General features: G+C 41.1%; 1 protein-coding gene across 1 annotated transcript in view; it reads right to left on the minus strand.

Moving 5' to 3' along the window:
- Positions 1-1394: 1394 nt before the first annotated feature.
- Positions 1395-22877, minus strand: part of LOC118355995 (cytochrome P450 3A12-like) — a 32954-nt gene continuing 11471 nt past the window's right edge. The window contains exons 5-13 of the mRNA XM_035722051.1: positions 18247-18360; positions 17907-17995; positions 16442-16590; positions 12556-12683; positions 11421-11487; positions 7939-8099; positions 5836-6062; positions 3117-3279; positions 1395-1938 (exon numbers count right to left, since the gene is read on the minus strand). Of these exons, the coding sequence (XP_035577944.1) occupies positions 1843-1938; positions 3117-3279; positions 5836-6062; positions 7939-8099; positions 11421-11487; positions 12556-12683; positions 16442-16590; positions 17907-17995; positions 18247-18360 (1194 nt within the window). The 3' untranslated portion in view covers positions 1395-1842. The remainder of the gene's footprint in view (positions 1939-3116; positions 3280-5835; positions 6063-7938; positions 8100-11420; positions 11488-12555; positions 12684-16441; positions 16591-17906; positions 17996-18246; positions 18361-22877) is intronic.

Raw genomic sequence — 22877 nt, forward strand, 5'->3', positions numbered from 1 at the left:
CACAGTAGCTCTGTGTCCTGTGGATGTGTCCCCATCACTTTGTAGCACAAGATGCTCCAGGCTCATCACGTGCTCTCCCAGCCTTCAATCAGCCATTTCTCTGAAAAGCCCTAGTTCCTTTCAGTCAAAAATGACATTTATAAGCCAAAAATGGGCACAACGTATGCTCATTGCTCTTACAATGTCATGTTTCTAAGAACTGTCTGTGGATAGAGGTAGGGGATATGTGTTTTTACACAAAGACATCACACACACATTTCTCTCTCTCTCTACCAATCTATCATGTATCCATAGGAAAGCATGACACTTCTCCAACATTGAGAAACTCCTGAAACCATGTAGCTTTCATATATTTACTTATTTGATCAATCCCCTTTCATGTAACTAACCCTCACTCCATCCCTTAACACTCATGTATGCCCCCACCATGCTACTTGGGTTCTTCACATTGTAGGCAGGCTCCAGGAGCTCCCGCCAGACCAACCCTCTGTGTGGGCCCCCTTCTCACCAAGCTTGGGCTCCCACACCCATGCCAGGCTGCTCTTCCATGTGGACACCCTCTTCACCCTACTCAGTTTCTAACCTGGAGTCACTGTGACTCCCTTCTCTACCCCTGACCCCCACTGTGGGGCTGCCCACTTGGCTGTGCCCCTCCTATGTCTTTAGGACTGAATTATCTAGGAAGGAGGGCAAAGGAAGGGAAGAGAGGAGAAGAGAAAGAAGGGGTGGGGAGGGGAGGGGAGGAAAAGGAAGAATCCTGTGCAGCTTCTGATACCAGCTGAAATGACAAATGCTTTTAGCCTTTCTGTCCAGTCAACCGGCCAATCAACTATCTCTGAAACCATGTTCATTGTGTCGGGACAGTTGGGAGCTGAGGCTGGAACACAAAGAGAAAGCATGTTCCCTGCCTACCAGAACAGCAGGGCAGATGAGATGAAAACAAATCATATAATACAAGTGTCTCAATCGAGAGTTATAAAAAACATGTGTTCCAAAACCTGTAGAATTAAACTATGAACATACTTTCTGAGCCATGGGCAAAGTCACAGTGCATTAACTTTCACCTATCTTTTTTTTTTTAATTTATTTGAGAGAGAGAGCATGAGCAGGAGGAGTGACAGAGGGAGAAGGAGAAGCAGACTCCCTGCTGAGCACAGTGTCTGATGTGGGACTCGATCCCAGGACCTTGGGATCATGACCTGAGCCGAAGGCAGACGCTTAACTGACTGAGCCACCCAGGTGCCCCAACTCCCACCTATCTTTGCATATCACATTGGAGTTCTGAACAAGCTCCACCCACTCAGTAACTATATGGTCAAAATACTCAGTCATTGGCTCTCACTCATCAGTTCTACGGATTCCCCGTCAATGTGCACGAAACCATCAGTTAGTACTTTTGTAAAGAGATGTTGATTGACTGGCTCAGTGTATTGTTTAACGTAAAATATTCAAAATAAGACATGTGATATAAATGTCACTACCACAGTCATGACACGAATTCTTGTTTTCATTAAAGTTTGTTGATAAAATTGTTGAGAAAGTTTTATTCTTGATCTGTGCTCAGGGGAGTAGTTGGTACTAACTGGGGGTAGTGTATGTGAACAAGGCAGGCTGAGTCTACATCTCTGGCAATTAGTATCACCTCCTTTACTCTCCACAATATATAATGCTCCACACAGACAGCAAAAAAGCTAAATGAATGTACGGAATCCCTAGTCATCCGTCATGGGCAGTACATGAAGGCCATCTTCATTTCTGGGTTTTACTCACAAAGAAAATTGAAGTCTCTGGTAATCTGGGATACAGCTTCTTGAAGAACAAAGGGGAAGTCTTTAGAGAAAGTCAGGCTCCACTCACACTCCCATCTCTTGGCTCAATCTTGAGAACAATGGGTTTTTCTGGTTTAATTAACCCTTGAGTATTTAATTTCAGGGGGATCTGCAACAGTTAAGCATACGAGAACCAACAAATGAAACCCTGCCAACAACAGAAGCAAAGCAGGCAAGATACATGAAGGACAATAATGCATTACAAACATATAAATACTATTTTTAGATTCATCTATCTCTGATTCTTTAAAATTACTCTGTAAGCTGTCAAAACGGAGCATGGAAGCATTCATCCATCACTCTTTCAACAGAACATCTATTGAATACTTACTCTGTACCAGGCTGGAGACACACTCATATTGGCTGGTGTTTGTTTGTTGTTGTTGTTTTTTTTTTAATTTTAAGAAAAAAGGATGAGTGTTTAAAATTTAAAACAGGTTCTTAGCCATTGTGGCAAACAATTCCAAAAAGTGCCAGAGTTAATTTTCATATGTGGAAACTTGAGTGTTTATGACACATTTTATTGTGTGGACATCCACACTGCTAAACATCTTGTCACCTCTGCCATGGAAACACCCATTCATGATGACAGATTGGGATGGGATGGGAGCACAGCCTGACTGGAGCCAGGCTTGCAGAAGGTGGAGCCAAGTAGCCAGGATGGCCTGGACCCTGGGAGTCCCTCCCATCAGGCAGACATGCTTCACACCACTGATTCTCAACCTTGCTTGCCCTTGAGAATCATGGGGGCACTTTTAAAAGCCACACTCTGGGAGAATTACATTAGAGTTTCTGAGATGACCTGGGCATCGGATTTTTACAAACCCACTGATTCCCATGTACAATGAGGGTTTGAGAACCTCGGTCACTAGAGTGTTTGTAAGTTATGGTGGAGAAGAGGATCCTTCAAAAGTCACGTCATGGTTATCACTGCACGTCATGACTATGCACAACATGTTCCCTTCCTTTCAGTGGACTTGAAAGAAATTTAAAATACTGCTCAAGATCATAGGTCTGTGCATAATGATGTCACATAAACTGCACTGACTATATGACCCTTATGATTGGGGGGTCATAAACCACAGATGTGGCACTCAAGAGCTGAACTTCCCTTCAAGGTCACAGATGGCTCTAAATAGATTCTCTGGCTGATAGAACAAAGTACTAAAGATAAATGAGCCCCCCCCACACACCACACACACACGACACCTATTCCATATCTCTTAGTTTCAAAGAAAAAAAAACAAACAATAAAACATTCTTTTTGCAGAAAGTTCTCTCTCTGACCTGTGTTTCTTCACAAGGTTTGAAGGAGAAGTTCTGCAGGACTCTGACCAGGGCAAGTTTCATGTTCATGATCGCAAACCTCATCCCAAGACAGTTTCGGGGTCCAGTTCCAAAAGGCAGGTATGTATAAGGATTTATGTTGTCCTTGTTCTTCTTACTGAACCTGGTTCCACATTACAAGTTGGAAACAAGTTAGTGAAACATAAAAACCACAAGAGCTACATATTCAGGGTTCTCAACCAGGGGTACATAGGAAACTTTGATGGGCTGGTTACTGAAGTCCTGCTATGCTTATCTGCTGTGACAATTATAAGCTACACGTCGTTGGATACCCCTTCCCCTATGGGAGCATTCAGTCTTGCTGAAGAGATGAGAGATGAATGCTGTTGAAAAGATTTATCTTAAACACTAGAATTATATTTAGGGTGGTGAGATGTTCACACTCTGACAGGCAAGCAAGAAGTGAGCCTGATTGAAGGAAAGGTAGCATTCTGCCTACACTGATTGACACTGGTCATCTATCCATGGAAAAAGGAGGCAGGAGAAATGCCTCCCATGATTTACATTGTTATTTTCCCCCTATACTTCCCTACCCTCCCTGCTAGGACCACCCCCAACAAATTAAACAGATCAGATTTTCAGATGATTTACATAGGCACGTGATGCTCCTCCACTATAATCATACTCACGGATATGAATAATCACTATACTTACTGAGTTTTTGTCTATCTGTTCCACAAAGCTATAAAATCCTTGAAGGTTAGACTTACACTTTATTCAAAATTCATTCCTCCATATTTATATCAAGGAAACATGTGTTTTTGGGGAAATTGATAATGGCATTGTGGTGAGGTATTATTTAAAACTCGTTATATTATGGGGGCACCTGGGTGGCTCAGTCATTAAGTGTCTGCCTTCGGCTCAGGTCATGATCCCAGGGTCCTGGGATCGAGCCCGGCATCAGGCTCCCCGCTCAGCGGGAAGCCTGCTTCTCCCTCTCCCTCTGCTACTCCCCCTGCTTGTGTTCCCTCTCTCACTGTGTCTCTCTCTGTCAAATAAATAAAATCTTCAAAAAAATAAAATAAAATAAAATAAAATATTATCTTATGGAGAAGATGCTGAAACGTTTACAGATGATATGCCTTAAAGTAATATGGAAAACAGATAAGGAATTATAATGGTGTGTGGATGGGGCAGCTGATATGGGTTCGTGGTTGTTGGGCAGGTGATGGGCACATAGAGATTCATTAAAAGTATTTCATAGACTTGTCTCTATAGAATATGCTTGTGCGTATGTCAAAAATTCTCCACAGTAGGGGCACCTGGGTGGTTTAGTTGGTTAAGGGTCTGCCTTTGGCTCAGGTCATGATCTTAGGGTCTTGGGATCAAGCCCCACATTGAGCTCCCCGCTCAGCCGGGAGTCTGCTTCTCTCTGGTCCTCTGCCCCTCCCCCCACTTGTGCTCTTTCTACCCCTCTCCCCGTGTCTCTCTCTCTCTCTCTGTTTCTCTCTCTCAAATAAATAAAATCTTCAATAAAATTATCCATAATAGGCATTTTTAATACATGGATTTCATACTGCCTGGCACAGTCCCTGACACACTTAGGTAAGCACTTCCTCTCATGGCGGAATGAATCACAGACAGGTACAAGGGGTGCTCTGTGGTTTCCACTTGAGAGGCTATAGGAGAGGGCACTCCTGAGCTTATGGGCACCATCAGGTCCCCTGGTCTAGAAAACAGAGGACTTGGTCATTCTTGAGTTCTTTCAGCAAGTACTATGTGCAGATGCATTACTAGCACTAGGGACACCATGCAACAGGAGAAGGGCTCGGCCAGCAGGGAGTTAGGGGCAGGGGCTAAACGTCTAGATCCCTAAAAAGTTCATCCAAATTTTGCTCACCAATACAATAAACAGGAAAGCGAGGACTTTAGCAGAATTCAAGCTGCACCCAAAGCCACACTCTGCTCTGAATGATCAGAACGGAAAGCTCAAGACCCCTCCAAGGAGGATGTCTCAGACGGCTAGAGAGCAGATGAGCTTGCTTTGGATGAACCCCTGATACTGAGAGAGGTGGGAGCTGACACAGGACTGCAGCCACACACAGCACAGGACCTTTGCGCACCTCTGTCCTCAGGAGGCTGTTCCTCCTGCCGGCAATGTGAACTCAGCTCAACGGCCTCTGCTCTCACACTACAGCTATCAGAATCTGCGGTCCAGAGTTACAAAAATGCAATGTGAGAATGTGAGGAGTAAATTCAGAGAGCTAGAGAGAGCAGAAAAACTTCAAGGAAAAAAAAGCCCCATTTTCTTAAATGAGAGAATGGTTAAGTATATTATGGTATACGCATATAATCACAAACACAAATACAGTATGTTTTTATAGCTTACTGTTACATTAAGTAAGTAGTTCAAAAAATATACAATGCCATCCTAACTTTTAGTAATCTATGTATGCGTAGAAAAATATCCACAAGGACATATATCACGCGATCAATAATGATGTATGTGACTGGTGCTGACATTAATTTTCTTTTTTCTCAACTACAGTTTGCAAAATTTTGACAACAATGATCATTTTGTAATAAGAAAAATACATCTAAAAATAAAAAGATGTACAAACAAATAATTGTACAACCACATGTTTGTCATCTATACTAAGGAAATATCAGAATATCCTTCAATATGAGGGTGGGTTCCCCTTTCCAGGGCTCCCTGTACCTTTCAGGACGGAACTCCTCGGGTTCTGGCCAGAGATCCAGGTCTCGGTGAAGAGTAAAGACCGGCACCATCACCACTGTCCCTTTGGGAATGAACACACCACTGATTTCCACATCTTTCTTACAGACCCTCTCAAGTCTACCACCGATTGTGTATAATCTGAGAGTCTCATTCAACACCATGTCGAGATACTCCATCTGTAGAAGGGCATCATAAGTGGGCAATGCCTGGAAGGAAAGAAACAGATTTTGATACACTGAGATTTGGAATCAATATTTAACTCACTCTATACACTACTACCGAAGAGTTAGGAACACCTAAGAATCATTTGTTTTGGTAAAGGGCGTTTATGAACATTTTAATGACTACCATGTCTTTCGACCTGCTCAATGGCCCACTGACATGTGTGCAATAGTAATGACCAGGGGAGATCGCAGGGACAATCCCCTAAACAGGGCCTGAAATCCTTCCCAATACCAGGTATGGTTTTTCTTCCTCATGTGAACTAAAGGGACTAATAGATTGTGAACTGTAATCTTTTTAAAATTTTTTTAAAAATTCAATTTAGTTAACATATAGTGTATTATGAATTTCAGGGGTAGAATTTAGTGATTCATTAGTGGCATATAACACCCAGTGCTCATTACATCCGGTGCCCTCCTTGATGCCCATCACCCAGTTACCCCATCCCCCCCTTCCCCTCCCCTCCTCTCCAGCAACCCTCAGTTTGTTTCCTACACTTAAGAGTCTTTTATGGTTTCCCTCCCTCTCTGTTTTTATCTTATTTTATTTTTCCTTCCCTATGACGCTTAGTCTTAAGTGAAACATGGTGAAGTCACTCTTCCCTTTCAAAACAGGAGTCACACACCAGCACCATGGAAGCAGAATGTGCAACAGAAAATATCCCCTCTTTCACATAAACTCTTCTAGTGGAAATATCCTACTCCCTACCTTTCAATTACATTTACAGTATTTAGAGAGAAAAACTCTATTATATAAAAAGTATAAATAACTGGGGGAGACCCTACTTCCTTTCAACCCAAATAGGGCAAGAGAAGGGCAGGATTGGATGCTACCAAATGTGGACACACAATTTCGGTTCTATGGAACGTTCTATGGAGGATCAGAACCCTACTCTCAGTCCACCCTCTGTTGCTGGAAGGGTCTCCTTGTTGTTGCTTCAGGGTTTCACTGTTTGCCAAATAAGCCACTCCAGACCCAGAGGCCAGGTCAATTCATAAGTAGGGAACTCCAGGTTGGGCAGGGATTGGTAAACAGTGTGGTCAATATGTGCCTATCATTTCGTGTCATATACATATTTTTTATTTATTTGAGAGAGGGAGAGAGAGAGAGACAGAGAGAGAGAGAGAGAGAAATCACAAGCAGGGGTCGGGTGCGGGGGGTGCAGACTCCCCCCTAAGCAGGGAGCCCTATGTGGGACTCGATCCCAGGACCCTGGGATCATGATCCAATCCAAAGGAAGACCCTTAACTGACAGAGCCACCCAGGAGCCCTGGTGTTATATTCAAGAGCCAACATTGTAGAGGTTAGAGGTCGATCAGGATCCAGGCACCCTGGCTCCTAGCTTGGCTTCTTCACCACTAGTTATATGATAATTTAAAACGTTATGATGTCTCTCTGTGGCTCAGTTTCCTGAGTTGTTACATGGAGATAATAGGGTTGCCATTTCATAGGGTATGTGGCAGAGACACTCACTGCCCACCCAATAACCATGAAGACCCCCATAGTTCCCAGCCCATGGGAACTTAGGGGAAACTATTTTGCAAATCGGCTGTGAACTGGTGAGATGTATGTCAGTTCGGGGCCAAACATTTGAAAAGCAAGTGAGCGACACTCTAGTTCCTTGTTCCCCAGCCAACAATTAGTCCCAAGTTCCAGATAATGCAGGTATAAGAAAGTAGAGCCTCTTTCCCCAGTATCACCGAATAACTATATGAAGCAGAGGCTCATCCCCATGTTGGACATGCTAATGTGAGTTACAAGTAAACCTTTTAACGAAAACCCACTTGGTTTGAGGGCTAATCTGTTACTGAGACATAACCAAGCCTATCCTGGCTCCCTCTTCAGGTAGGTACCGCTCACCTTATTGGGGAAAGTCGCATCAATCTCCTCCTGCAGTTTCTGCTGGACATCAGGGTGAGTGGCCAGTTCATACACAAGGAAGGAAAGAGAAGTGCTAGTGGTCTCGTAGCCAGCAAAAATAAAGATAATAGATTGGGCCACAAGCTCCAGATCAGAGAGAGCTAAAAGAAGCAAAGACATTTTAGCTAGAGCAGGTGAATAGAAAACATCACAGTTTAGATGATGAGAAATTTATTGGAAACTCCCAATTCCCTTGGGGGAAAATGTAAAAGCAGTTCAGAATCAAACTCACAGTGGTTTGCACTCTGATGTCTACCTACAGAGACAGAAAAGCAAGAAGTTGTCTTGCTCTGGTTATTGCCATGGTCTATACTATTCTTGGCCATCTGCTCCTGCTTATGCCACCACCCCCACCAACACAGAGAGGTAATTTCAGGAGCTAGCATTTCTGTCTAATGCACATAGAGTTTTCTGTATGTCCTTTGGAGAATCTGACAATGACTTCCGTCCTAAGTCACATGGGATAGCATTCTCCCTCAGGAAAATTTAAATCCTCCCCAGCTAAAACAGAACTTAAATTTCTTTAGAGAGTTTGCAATGCTAAGGCTCAATTATCAGGAAGAATGAATGCTCTTTCATCTAAAAATATCTGCAGGAACTTAAGAGAACACAATTGGGCTACAGATGAACTCTTGCTGCTCAAAGTGTGGGATCCGCAGCATCTGGGAGCTTATTAGAAATGCAGAATCTCAAACTTCACCTTAAAATATCGAATCAAAATCTGACCTTTCATGAGATGTGGTGATTTGTGTGAACAACCTACCTTGAGAAGCACAGATTATACCTTTCTGAGGTCTCAGCTAATAGAAGACCTGGCACACAACTTCTCAAGTGGATGATCTCCAATATGTACAGAAACTATGACACAGACAACGTGAGAAGAGTGGGGATAGACCTAGGATAATCCATGCCATTAAAGGAGCAGAAGAAAGAATGTGTCAATAGCAGGGTACTGGCTGGCAAGAAATACAGACAAACTGAATGCAGTGAATGGAATTAGCAATGCCTATTCAATCATGGCCTGAATCGGTCACCTTCCTTAGTGCACGGCCCCACTCTGAATATAAGTTGGCACCTCTGATTTTCTCCTGGCAGAAACACAGCGTGGTCATGCTCTAATCTCTTTGATCAGAACTGTATCAGGACATTTGGATACGTAGAGCACTGAAATGAACATGGCCTCTGCCACAAACACATAATTCACAACTAAAGACAATTAAAAAGTGTAAGAAAGGTCTATAGAGTTCTGATTTCCCAGTCATACTTTCTGTGAGGCTGCTGTGGATCAATTCAACTATCAAATTCTTGCTCTCGATTACCATGAACCCCATGATAATCAAACTTTAGAGCTGTGCTGTCCAATAAGGTAGCCACTTGCCAGATGTGGCTATTTATGTTTCTTTTACTTAGTTATATTAAATAGAATATAAGATTCAGATCTTCAGTGACACTAGCCACATGTCAAGTGCCCAATAACCACATGTTTGTAGTGGTTCTGTACAGAGCCAAGCATAGATAGAATATTTCCTTCATCACAGAAAGTAGTAGAACTAGAACGATAGAGAGATGGTTACATAGAATAAAAGGAGACACAGTCGTATATAATATATATATATATATATGTTATATATATATTATATACTAGTGGTGTGATAGAGTAAGCCCATTGTTTTTCTCTAGAATCAACTGTTATATATTCAAGAATTTTGTGAGATGGTTGTCAAACCATAGAGAGCTTGAAATTGACCACAATGAGAATATTTTGGTCATAGAAACAACTATAAATCAAGACTCCCTTTTTCTTTCAGATGCAGAGACCATAATTACATCACTGGTTATGGATATAGAAATATTTGTCTTCATCAGTCCTGTGTAAATATATTTGATGTTCTTTGTTTGGCCCACTGAGAGGAAATAGAAACAAAGAAACCCTTGTAGCAACGAGCACTCCTACATCCCAGATTTTGTTTTCTAAACACCATTTCTCACTAAAAGGAAACAGAGTTTCTCGGAGAAGTGGATGATTCCAGGGCTCACCAGGGGAAACAGAAGAGAAACCTGGAATGTCTCATACCAGAATGCAAGGAAATGCTCAGAAAATGAATGGGCAAAGGATACAGAATCCTCTATGTGCTGTAATGGTGGATACACATAATTCTACGTATGTCTAAACCCATAGCATGTACAACACCAAGGGTGAACTGTAATGTAAACTATTGATTTGGAGTGGTAATAATCTGTCATTGTAGGGGCATTGAATGTAAAACAATTACCACATCGTGAGGGATTTTGATAGTGGGAGATGCTGTATGTAGGTGGGGCAGAAGGAATATGGGATAAGTCTCTGTGTCTTTCACTCAATTTTGCAGCTAACATAAAACTGCTATAAAAAAATAAAGTCTAGGGGTGCCTGGGTGGCTCAGTCGTTAAGCGTCTGCCTTCAGCTCAGGTCATGATCCCAGGGTCCTGGGATTGAGCCCCGCATCAGATTCCCTGTTCAGTGGGAAGCCTGCTTCTCCCTCTCGCACTCCCCTTGCTTGTGTTCCCTCTCTCACGTGTCTCTCTGTGTCAAATAAAGAAATAAAATCTTTTAAAAATTTTTAAAGAAATAAAGTCTATAGAACCCATAAAGAAGAAGAAAGAAAAGAAAAAGGACACAGGAGCCCACTTAAAAGGGCTTCTAAAGGACAAATCTGAAAGAATTGACAATCTAAATTTTAAAAAATGATGTAAGAGACTAAGTTATATTAAGATCATACTGACATATATAAATAAACAAATATAATAATGATGATGAATGGAAAGCCCACCTCAACAATGGACTATCACTCCAAATGTAGAAGAAATGGTAGAAGTAGAAAGCCATCATTTTGCAACCATCATAGTAATAATAGTTTTAATCAAATACCATCCATGGATGGTAAAAGTAGTAGGTGATGGTTTAAAGACAAACACCATATGTACACAGTCGCAAAGGCATCCTGCACTAGTTACTTCTTAATTACAAAAGGAAAAAAAAACTTGGGAGTAGATTAAGCCAGTGAACACAAGTTTAACTAAGTGTTCCAAAAGAAGGTTGCCAATACTGGGGCCAGGTGCCTCCTGATGTGATGAGCCTTGATGTGAATTTCTAGGCTGAGGGTCTGATTAAATGGGTCTGAATTAGGCTGGAGGACTGACATTGGAAACAAGCTCCCATGTGGCAGACCACTGACAGCTTTGTCTATCATTGCCCGTCAAGCCATGAAAAAACTGTGGCTGTGTTCTTCTGGAAAATTCTCTGGCTACCATTTGTATCTGAACATGTGTCTTTCTTTGATTTTCTGATATTCCATCTGCTAAAAATCTTCCTCCATATCTCAGAACCACCCCCTGTCTCTGAGCCACCCCATCAAGAGCCATCTGAAGCTCTCCTTGCTTACTTTTATGGGTGTTTACTTCTTTGGAATTCTGGGAGTTAATCATCAGCTGAAGAAAATCCACTCGGTGCTGGGAACAGAAAGAGACATTTCAATGACAAAAAGTCACTTGTGAAGTCAGAAATAAAACAGGGATGCAGTACCTAACTTCTTTCCTGAGAATATGGCCCCTTCACATCCAGAAGTTTAGTGTTTCCAGAGTCATCAGCGAACAAAGATGTCCAGCTACAGATCTTGGAGAGCATGATATTTCCCTGACAGGAATCCAGCCATTATGTCTCTTTGCTTTTTGGTTCTTGCTCTCTCTGATCCTCAGCTTCTCTGGCTTTTGAACACAGCTTCCTGGCCCAAGGGTTGCCTGCTCCTTCTCCTGTCATACCTACTAGCTCAGGAGAAAGTCCCTGACTTCAGTCCTTTTGTTTTTCCAGCCTTAATTCTTAATGAATGGTCATATAGACCAATTCCCTGGCCTCTGCAGAGTCCACGGGCAGCTTCCATGTCAGCATCTTCCAGTGCCCCATCCTCCCAGAACTCTGCACAATCTTCATAGACATCCTGCGGTACCAGCCCTGTCTCCTTGTCCCACACACGACCTAGTGCTGGCCGCCAGGTCTCAGGAAGGCAAAGCCTACTCAGCCAGCTTGCAGCCTCAGTGTCCAAAGAAGACACCTGCCCACTCCACATTATGATAGCCTCAAGTTTAACATAACCAGGTACCTGAGGGGAATTTCCACTGGAGAACATGTAAGAAAAGAGGCTTAGAATGAAGGGATTCTTTGTCACTGTAAGATCTGGCAAAATCATACTACCAGGAAAAATATTTTACGCAGTAATTTTTAAGTTTTGACAATTTATTGAAAGGAAGTGGTAGTTTTTCTCTCATTGAAGATTATGCAGTGACATACTCGTTGGCAAGCTTATTCTTTAATTTTAAACATTGTCTCTCTGACTCATCTTCTTATCTCCTTCCCTGACCTCCACCTTCTTCATTCTCTCTAAAATGTTAGAAGTCTCCTGCTCTAAACCCTATAGTTCTCTACCTACCATAAAAACCTACTTAGAACTGTGTACATCAGATGTATACAGTTCAATAACAGATCAAAAGTGAACATGCACATGGAACCACCACCAGATTTACCTTTTGTTTATCTTTGAGGCGACTTTCCTTCATCCTTTGTACAGATTTTGTGAAAAAATCAGTAACACGTTTTGGAAATAGCCAGATATTTAGCATTTCAAAAACTGGGGCAAGGAATGGAAACAGTACTATAAGGGAAAAAAAGCAATGGAAATATCAGTGAAAATGAAAAATTTCCCTGGGGCAATTCTAATGTGGTCTACCAACCTGAGGATTAAAAGATACCAGGATTCATTCGTATCAGGAGTTATTCCCTTTATGACCTTTACTTGAAGTGGCTGAGTCGGAGCAAGTCACACATATGGGCCACCCCTAGAACAGCCAGATCAGTGTCTCCTGCCACATCTTTAGAGTGACCAAAGGAACAAGATTGCATTCCTGGATCTCTTAGCCTTTTATTTTTGGACTAGAGTCTCAATAAAATCAATTATATTTCATACACTGTGATAAAAAAAATCCAAAAGTGAAATTAGGAATATAACTCCTTTACAGTAACATCAAGAAGAACAGAATACTTAGGAATAGCTTTAACAAAGGAAGTGCTTATACTCTGAAAACCACAAATATTGTTGAAATAAATTAAAGATTTATGTAAATGGAAAAACATCCAATGATCATGGATTAGAACTTAATATTGTCAAGATGGCGATACTCCTCAAACTGATCTACAGATGAATGTACTCCCTATAGGAATCCTAGCTGCCTTCTGTGTAGAAATTGACACACTGAAATTAAAATTCATATGGAGGGGCGCCTGGGTGGCTCAGTCGTTAAGCATCTGCCTTCGGCTCAGGTCCTGATCCCAGGGTGCTGGGATGGAGCCCCGCATCGGGCTCCCTGCTCAGCGGGAAGTCTTCTTCCCTCTCCCACGACCCCTGCTTGTGTTCCCTCTCTCACTGTGTCTCTCTGTCTACGGCCATACCACCCTGAACGCGCCTGATCTTGTCTGTCAAATAAATCAATAAAATCTTTAAAAAAATAAATAAAATAAAATAAAATAAAATTCATATGGAATGGAAGGGACCCAGAATGACCAAAACAATCTTGGGGGGGAAAAAAAAGAATACAATTGTAGAACTCTAACTTCCAGTTTCAAAAATTACCACAAAGCTATAATGATCAAGACAGTGTGGTCCAGGCATAAGGAGAGACATATAGATCAATGGAATTGAATTTGGAGCTCAAAATTATACCCATGTGTTTATGGTCAACTGAATTTTGAGAAGGTTTCCAATACCATTCAATGGAATAAAAATAGTCTTTTGAATAAATGTTACTGGGACAAGTCACATGACCTCAGAAATTAGAATACATTCTTAAATATGACACTAAAATCACAGATAAAAATGGAAAAATACATAAATCGTACATCGTCAAAATTTAAAATTTTGTGCTACAAAGAACACTATGAAGAAAGTGAAAAGACACCTATAGAATGAGAGAAAAAATTTTCAAATCATATATCTTAAGGGTCTTTTATCTAGAAGATGCAGACAACTCTTTGAACTCAAAAACAGAGAAACAGCTGAACCAGAAATGGGCAAGAATTTGAATACATATTTAGCTAAAGAAGTTATGCACCCCAATGTTCAAAGCAGCAATGTCCACAATAGCCAAACTGTGGAAGGAGCCAAGATGACCTTCAACAGATGAATGGATAAAGAAGATGTGGTTCATATATCCAATGGACTATTACTCAGCCATCAGAAAGGATGAATATCTACCATTTACATTGACATGGATGGAACTGGAGGGTATTATGCTAAGTGAAATAAGTCAATCAGAGAAACACAATTATCATACGGTTTCACTCGAATGTGGAACGTAAGAAATAGTACAGAGAACAACAGGGGTGGGGGGGAACTGAATGGAAAGAATTCAGAGAAGGAGACAAACCATATGAGACTCTTCACTTCAAGAAACAAACTGAGGGTTGTGGAAAGGAATGTGGGTGGGGGGATGGGGTAACTGGGTGATGGGCATTAAAGAGGGCACCTCATATGATTAGAATTGGGTGATATACTCAACTAATGAATCACTGAATATTATATCAAAAACAAATGATGCACTATACCTTGGATAATTGAATTTAAATAAAAAATTAAATTTAAAAAAGAAGTTATGAAATAGGCGACAAGCATATAAAAAGTTGCTCAACCTCACTAGTCATTGCAAATGCAAAACAAAACCACAATGGGATACCCTTCACACTCATTAAGATGGCCATCATCAAAAAGATAGACAAATGTAGACCAACTGTTGGCAAGGATAAGCAGAAACCAGAACCCTCATGTTTAACTGGTGGGAATGTAAAATGATGTCATTATTGTGGAAAACAGTTGGGCAGTTCCTTATTAAATTAAACACACTATACCTTAGCAACATAGCAAGTTACAATGCAAAGCATTGTACAAACAGCAAAGTTACTTCACAATTCCATCTCAGAATACACACCCAGAAGAATTAAAAACAGGTATTCAAACAAAAACTTGTGCATGAATGTGGATAGCAGTACTATTCACAATAGCCAAGAGTTGGAAACAACCCAAATGTCCCTCAAAAGATGGAAGGATAAACAAAATGCAATAAGTCCATACAGTGGAATATTGTTCTGCCATAAAAAGAAAGTTCTGATGCATGATGCAACATGGATGAACCTTGAAAACGTTACGCTAAGGAAGGAAGGCAGCCACAAAGATCACATGTTATATGATTCTATCTGTATGAAGAGTCCAGAAGAGGCAAATCTATCAGACAGAAAGCAGATTAGTGGTTGCTTAGGTCTAAGGAAAGTAGGTAGTGATACTAAAGAAGTACAGGATTTCTGTGTTGACAACAATATTCCAACAATTGAGTGCAGTAAAAGTTACACATATCTTTGAATGCACCAAGCAGAGTTTTCAGTTTCCTTGAGTTATAAGAGACATACAGTATTATATAAGATAAGGTGTACTGCATATACTTGACATACATATATAAAAATGATTACCACAATAAGATTAGTTAACATGCATCATCTCGTACAGTTATAAAAACAAAATTTTCTGCCACTATGATGACAATTTACAAATACATCATACAGTGGTGTTAACTATAGTCATCATGTTGTATTTACCAGTCCAGTACTCCTCTATCTTATAACTAAAAGTACGTACCTTTGCTCACCTTCATTCAAGTCCCATCCCCCAATCCCTGCCTCTGATAACCACATCCGATCTCCTTTTTGTATGACTTTGTTTCTTGTATTGTTTTTTTATTCCACGTGTAATTGAAGTCAAACAATATTTGTCTTTCCCTGTCTCACTCATTTCATTTAATAATGCCCTCAGGATCCATCCATGTTGTCCAAATACAGAATTTCCTTCCATTTTTATGGCCGAATAAGATTCCATGGTATATACATACCACATTTTCATTATCCATTCCTTGGACAATGAACAGTCAGACTGTAAAAATTGAATTGTACATTTTAAAAGGAGGACATAGTCTGTCGTGGTTTGTCTCCCCCTCTGATTTCCCCCTCTTCATTTTTCCCTTCCTTCTCCTAATGCCCTCCGTGCTATTCTTTATGTTCCACAAATAAGTGAAACCATATGATAATTGACTTTCTCTGCTTGACTTATTTCACATGATGAGTATTAAGGAGGGCATGTATTGCATGGAGCACTGGTGTTATACACAAACAATGAATCATGGAACACTACCTCAAAAACTAATGATGTACTGTATGGTGACTAACATAACATAATAAAAAATAAATTTAAAAAAGGGGGACATATATGTTATATGAAGTTATATCTCAGTAAAATTGTTGTAGAAAGGTAGGAAGGGAAGAAGTGAGGGAAGAAGGAAGGAAGGAAAAAGAGAAAGCTAGTACTGTACGTACATAATGAGAAGAGAAATGGATTAAGGAAATCAAATTTTAAGAGCTTCTTAGTATTTTCCACAAAGGGATCCTGTGGGTTGTTGAGGGAATCAATGTTCACTCCAAACGATGTGCTGGTAATCACATCCATGCTGTAGGCCCCGAAGATGCTTAGTAGAGAAAGAAAGATGTAGATAATTAAAAGCGATACCTTTTTACTGTTCTTATCAAACACATGACACAGGAAGTACATATAGATTTCAATGACCAGGCAAGACAAGAGCCACACTTTCAGAACCACCTGCTACATCATCCGAAGAGTCTATATGCCATCACACTCATTCACGAGGTGCTCAGGAGGTGCCACTGATGCAGCTGGCCTTGCGCTAGGGGTCATGGGGACACTGCAACATGTTAGACACACCTCTGAGCACAAGGAGCTCAGTCATGGAGGGTTAGAGACCAAGAGCTGGACATATTACAGTAGCGTGTTTTGAGTATGGGCAGTAGAAGGTGGATTAGCACTGTGTCTGAGAAGGACAAATGGTGGAATAATTAACCCTTCCTCAGGGCCAAGTAGGTGAAATTGATTGGGATCTCCTCTCACCACAGGATCTATGCTTAGAGCTGATTCCTCTTCAGCACATGATAAAACACCAACACCCTGTTCTGTGCTGCCAAGAACACCATCCCTTCTTCTCTACATCCCTGCTAAGGCTCCTGAAAGACCCACTCTGTCTCATCTCCGTCAATCTGAGATTATCCTTTGGACTCACTCATTTCCATAAAATATAAGAACAAGACTGTTCCTAGTGTAAAAAAAGATATTAAATTACACCAGAATTGACTTAGGGGATGCCATAGCTAAGTGATCATATGCCACTAGTTTCCTAGGACAGTCCCAATGTACATCTGTTCATCCTACATAATTAAAATATATTCCAGGTAGGGAAAAAAAAAAAAAAATGGTCACCTTACCCATCCCATGAGCAGGGCCTTCTCTCTTTTGAGATTGAAAGAACAGTTGGTCATAAGAATTAATATTTAGTGTTTTGCTAATATCCTCAACAAATCAGGAAGGGGGTTAAGTTGTTCCAAGTTCCACATGTTAATGTTCCTCCCCCCCACACCAGTATGTACCAAGTGCCTTCCCCTCCCATCATTCCATACTCTCTACATTCAAAGATTTGGTACAGTTATGTGTCTTCTTTTCAAATAATGTATTCTGTCTTCAGAATATCCAAGGTGACAACTAAGCAGATGAATTAATCCTCCCTCATGTACACAAAAGAAGACCCTTTCTCTCCTGGCTGCTCTGCCTTTTTAGGTGAGTTACCTCTTCTTGGCTGGCCCATTGGGGTTGTAACATCATACAACTACCTCAGCTTGTTCACTGAGTAACTCAAGAGTGGGAATTTGGCTCTGTGGCAGCAGCTGGAAAGTGTTGTGACAGGGTCAGAAACCCAGCAGCGGCACTCCTACTTACTCTTTCAAGTTGATGGGCTTGCCTTTCTCTGCCTCCTTCCTCAGGTTCCTCACCAGCACATCTCCGTACTGGCCAATGATGGAGAACATCTACACACAAAATACAACACCACCTGAAGTTAAATCTGAGAATCAAGTCCTAGGATGACATGGCTTTCACAAGCATGGAGCAGTGAGTTGTAATAACAAATCTTATCATGTCTCTTGTAGGACATGAAAAGACCATTTTTACGAAGCCCAAAATCAGCAGCCTACCCTTTAGAGACGGACTGTGATTTTATTTCCTACCTGCCCCCAGATGCATTCCTTAACTTTCTCATTGAAGATCACTCTTTTCTTACCTCCTTGAGCTTTCCGCTAGTGAAGGCTGGAGACAGCAATGTTCGCATTCTCTTCCATTCTTCATCCTCAGATATAGAGATTGCACTTTTCATAAATCCCACCGGACCAAGAGGCTAGAATCAAAGAAAAACACAATTTGCCTTACATAAGTTTTGGAGGTCTCAAAGGTTGTGGAAAATTTGTTAAACAGGCAGAAATTATTCAACAAATATTTAGTGATTATCAACTTAGGAGTAGGCCCTACGGTAGGTGATTAATAGATACTTATCCCAAATGCCTAGCCTCTGGCAAGGCTGAGGACACATCCAGCCACCTGATGTGTTTTCCAGCCTTTATATTCCATCTCTTTTCAACATAAATGTGGTATGGGAAAATTTGGCAGGGAAACTACTCCTCCAGGGGAATACAGAGGATTAACACCTAGGGCATTCTCCTAAGCTGTGCAGAGTAGAATTGGATTGGTAGAAGGCAGCCAGATAGGCTGGAAAACTGTATGTTGCCTCAGACCAGTTCTGCCTTTACATATATCCACAGCATGAGAAATGGATGTCTTGATACGGAGATTTTTTTTAAAAAATTGTAGTTAACACTAAAAAGATGAGGAATCTAGTTGCTCTTGTGAAGAAATGATACAGTAACATGGAAGTCTCTTGTCCCTGTATTTTCCCCAAAGGGACATAAGGAAAAAGAGAAACAATTCTCTCTTCAATATATCATCTTTGGACTGGCCTAGCAAGCCAACCAGTTTGAATATTTCTTCCATTTTCCAAAACTATATTTTGTTTTAAAATGGATATCTCCGTGGCTAAAGTTAACAACTCAGGGAAAAACAGATGTTGGCCACGATGCAGAGAAAGGGAACCCTCATACACTCTTGGTGGAAATGCAAACTGGTGCAGCCACTCTGGAAAACAGTATGGAGGTTCCTCAAAAACTTAAAAATAGGGCTACCCTACAACCCAGCAATTGGACTACTAGGTATTTTATCAGAAGGATACAAACATAGTGATTTTAAGGGGCACATACACCCCAGTGATTATAGCAGCAATGTCCACAATTGCTAAAATATGGAAAGAGCCCAGATGTCCATTGACAGATGAACAGATAACCTAAGACATGGTATATATATATATATATAATGGAATATTACTTAGCCATTAAAAAGAATGATATCTTGCCATTTGCAACAACATGGATGGAACTAGAGGGTATCATGCTAAGCGAAATAAGTTAACCAGAGAAAGCCAATTATCATATGATTTCACTCCTATGTGGAATTTAAGAAACAAAACAGATGAACATAGGAGAAGGGAAGGAAAAATAAAATAAGATGACAACAGAGAGGGAGGCAAACCACAAGACACACTTAACTGTAGGGAACAAACTGAAAGTTGCTGCCAGGGAGGTGGCTAAAGGAATGGGGTAACTGGATGATGGGCATTTAGTAATGAAGTAATGAGCACTGGGTGTTGTATGTAACTGATGAATCACTGAATTCTACCTGTGACACTAATAATACAGAACATGTTAATTAAATTTAATTTAAATTAAAAAAAATTTTTTGTCATATGTGTGTTTTATTTTTATTTTTTCCCATATAGCTTTTTACTTTTTTTATTATGTTCAGTTAGTCACTGTAGAGTACATAATTAGTCCTTGATGCAGTGTTCAGTGATTCATTAGTTAACTATAACACCCAGTGCTCACCACAGCACGTGCCCTCCTCAAAATAAAAAATAAAATGGATACTTCCAACACCATTTCATGATAAAAACTCACAAACTAGGAAGAGAAGGAAAGTTCCTCCACTTAATAATGAGCATCTAAATACCCTACAGTTAACATCACCTCAGTGAGGAAAGACTGATATTATGTCACTAAGATGATGGAACAGGACACTCCAGCCTCTGTCACCCCACAAAGAACAATTAGACAGCTATCCACAAAGAAAAACAGGCCCAAGAGCTTAGGAGTCCATTGAAGAAGCTTCAGCAACACAGTGGAGAAAACTCCAGAGAATATCTGCACAAAAAAAAGTAAGGAAAATAACTTCATTTTGTCCGCATTACCCATGACCCAGGCCAGCACTGCTCAGCACCAAGAGGACACTCCGTGACTGAGACAGTTCCCCTTCCTGGGGAACAGCAGAAGGATGAGCAACTATTAGCCCTAGTCCTTCAGAACACGGCACAAATGACCTGTTCTGGTTTCAAACCTCCCAGAGACTGGCATGGCTGACATCTAGACACAGCTAGGAACAAAGAAGGGCAGGACTACCAGTATCAGTCAAGTGGCAGGAGTGACCATGTTTCTCTGTGTCCTGCTCTGCAGAAGACCCTAGCAGCCTTTGCTGCTGAGGAACCAACAGCCAGTACAGCACTGTGCACCCTCTAAGATTTTGCTGCTGATAGTCTCAAGGTTTTCACAATTGCAGGACTCCAGCTGCCTCAGTCCTGCTGGTGTCCCATCTGTACTCACTGGAGTTGCCTCAGCCAGTGCCACCACCAACACTGTGAGCCCCAGAATCTACACCACCAGCCAGTTTGGCCTCTGTAACTCAGCATACGTACAACATCAGCCCAGGCTCCAGCAGCTTTCAGGTGCCTGAGGCCAGGACTGACTCCTGTCACTGGACTGCAGTGCTACATGAGACCACAGCTAAACCCTGAAGCTGTACACCTTCACATGGCCGGCCTGAACTCCACTCACGAACCCCACTGCTGTGCATGCACTACTGGCTAGCCGGAAGCCACGTGAGTGCACACCAGACAGCCCAGACACTCAAGGCTCCCTGTGTGCCCACAGTCGGACAGTCCCCACCACTGGCACTAGCTCTGTTTTGGGCATGAGCCTGCTTTCAGCCCCTACTGATGAGTGTGTGCGTAGCACCAGCTCTTGCCACCATTCTCCTTCCCCAGCCTCCTGGCACTGGATCTGGTGGTGGTGCTGAAGACCCCAACAGCCACTGCAGCCACAAAGAACCCTCCACTGCTCTTGCTGCCAAGGATCATGCAGTGGCTGAAGTTGTGGCCCCCAACTGCCTGAACCAATCATGCCCTCCTGATTATTTTAAATTATCCAGTCAGAGTGAGGTACAAAAATGAAAAGAATTGGGAAGAAAACCTACAGGACTTATAGGACACCAACAACTGAAACAATATTCATATTATGGGAGTCCCAGTAGGTGAGGAGAGAAGTGGACAGAATGTTTACTGAAAGAAACAATGGCTGAAAACTTCTCAAACCTAGGGAAATGTATGGACATCTTGGGACATGAAGCTTAAAGTCCCCAATAACACTGAATCCGAAAAGACTTCTCCAAGAGACATTATAATAAAACTCAAAAATTAAACCCAAAGAAAAACATCTTGAAAGCAACAAGAGAAAAGGAGCTCATCACATACAAGGGAACATCGTGGGCTGTCAGTGGATTCCTCAGCAGAAATGGTGAAAGGCAGAAGACAGTGGGTGATTTATTTCTTTTAAAGATTTTATTTATTTATTTATTTATTTATTTATTTATTTATTTATTTGGCAGAGAGAGACACAGTGAGAGAGGAAACACAACCAGGGGGAGTGGGAGAGGGAGAAGCAGGCTTCCCGCCGAGCAGGGAGCCCGATGTGGGGCTCATCCCAGGACCCTGGGATCATGACCCAAGCTGAAGGCAGATGCCCAGTCACCGAGCCACCCAGGTGCCCCAGTGATTTATTTGAAGTGCTGAAAAAAATACCAACTAAGAATACCTTACCGAGAAAAACAAGGCTTTCAGAAATGAGAGGGAAATAAAGACGTTTCCAGACAAACAAAAGCAGACAGAATTCATTACCACTAAGCCTGCCTTACAAGAAATACTAAAGGGGGTCCTTCAAGCTGAAAAACAAAAAGGGCACTTACTAGGAACATGAAATCACATGAAAGTATAAATCTCACTGGTAAATATAAATGTATACATTCAGACACAGTGATATTGTAAACTGGTGATGTACAAATTACTTATAAGTCTAGTGAAAGCTTAAAACACAAATAATTTTAAAAACTACAGCTAAAATAATTTGTTAAATATACAATATAGAAATATGTAAATTGTGACATCAAAAACATAAAATTGGTGGAGAAGGAATAAAAGCATTGAGTTTGGATGTAAACAAAGTTAAGTTCTTATCAGCTTAAAGCAGACTGCTATATCTAGGAGATATGTTATGTAAGCCTCCTGGTAACTGCAAAGCAAAAACATAGAGTAGATACAGAAAAGATAAAGAGAAAAAAAATCAAAGCATATCACTGTGAAAAACAAAAAACAAAAAACCAACCCATGAAATCACAAAGAAAGATGAGAAGGAGGAAAAGTTGACTTATGAAACACCTGGACTAACAAAATGACAATAGGAAATCCTTATCAATAATTACTTCAAATGTAAAGGGAAAGATGAAAGGATAGAGAAAATGAATATTACTAAGCCTTAAAAAGGAAGGAAATCTTGCCATTTTAAGCATGGATGAACCTGGACAACATGGACAACACTCTAAAGGGACTAAACCAGACACAGAAGGACAGGATTTGCACGATCTCAATTATAAGTGGAATCTAGAAAAATAAAGTCAAGCTCAGTAACAAATCCTAGAATGGTA

The sequence above is a fragment of the Zalophus californianus genome, chromosome 10, assembly GCF_009762305.2.
Source record: "Zalophus californianus isolate mZalCal1 chromosome 10, mZalCal1.pri.v2, whole genome shotgun sequence".
NCBI classification, from domain to species: Eukaryota; Metazoa; Chordata; class Mammalia; order Carnivora; family Otariidae; genus Zalophus; species Zalophus californianus.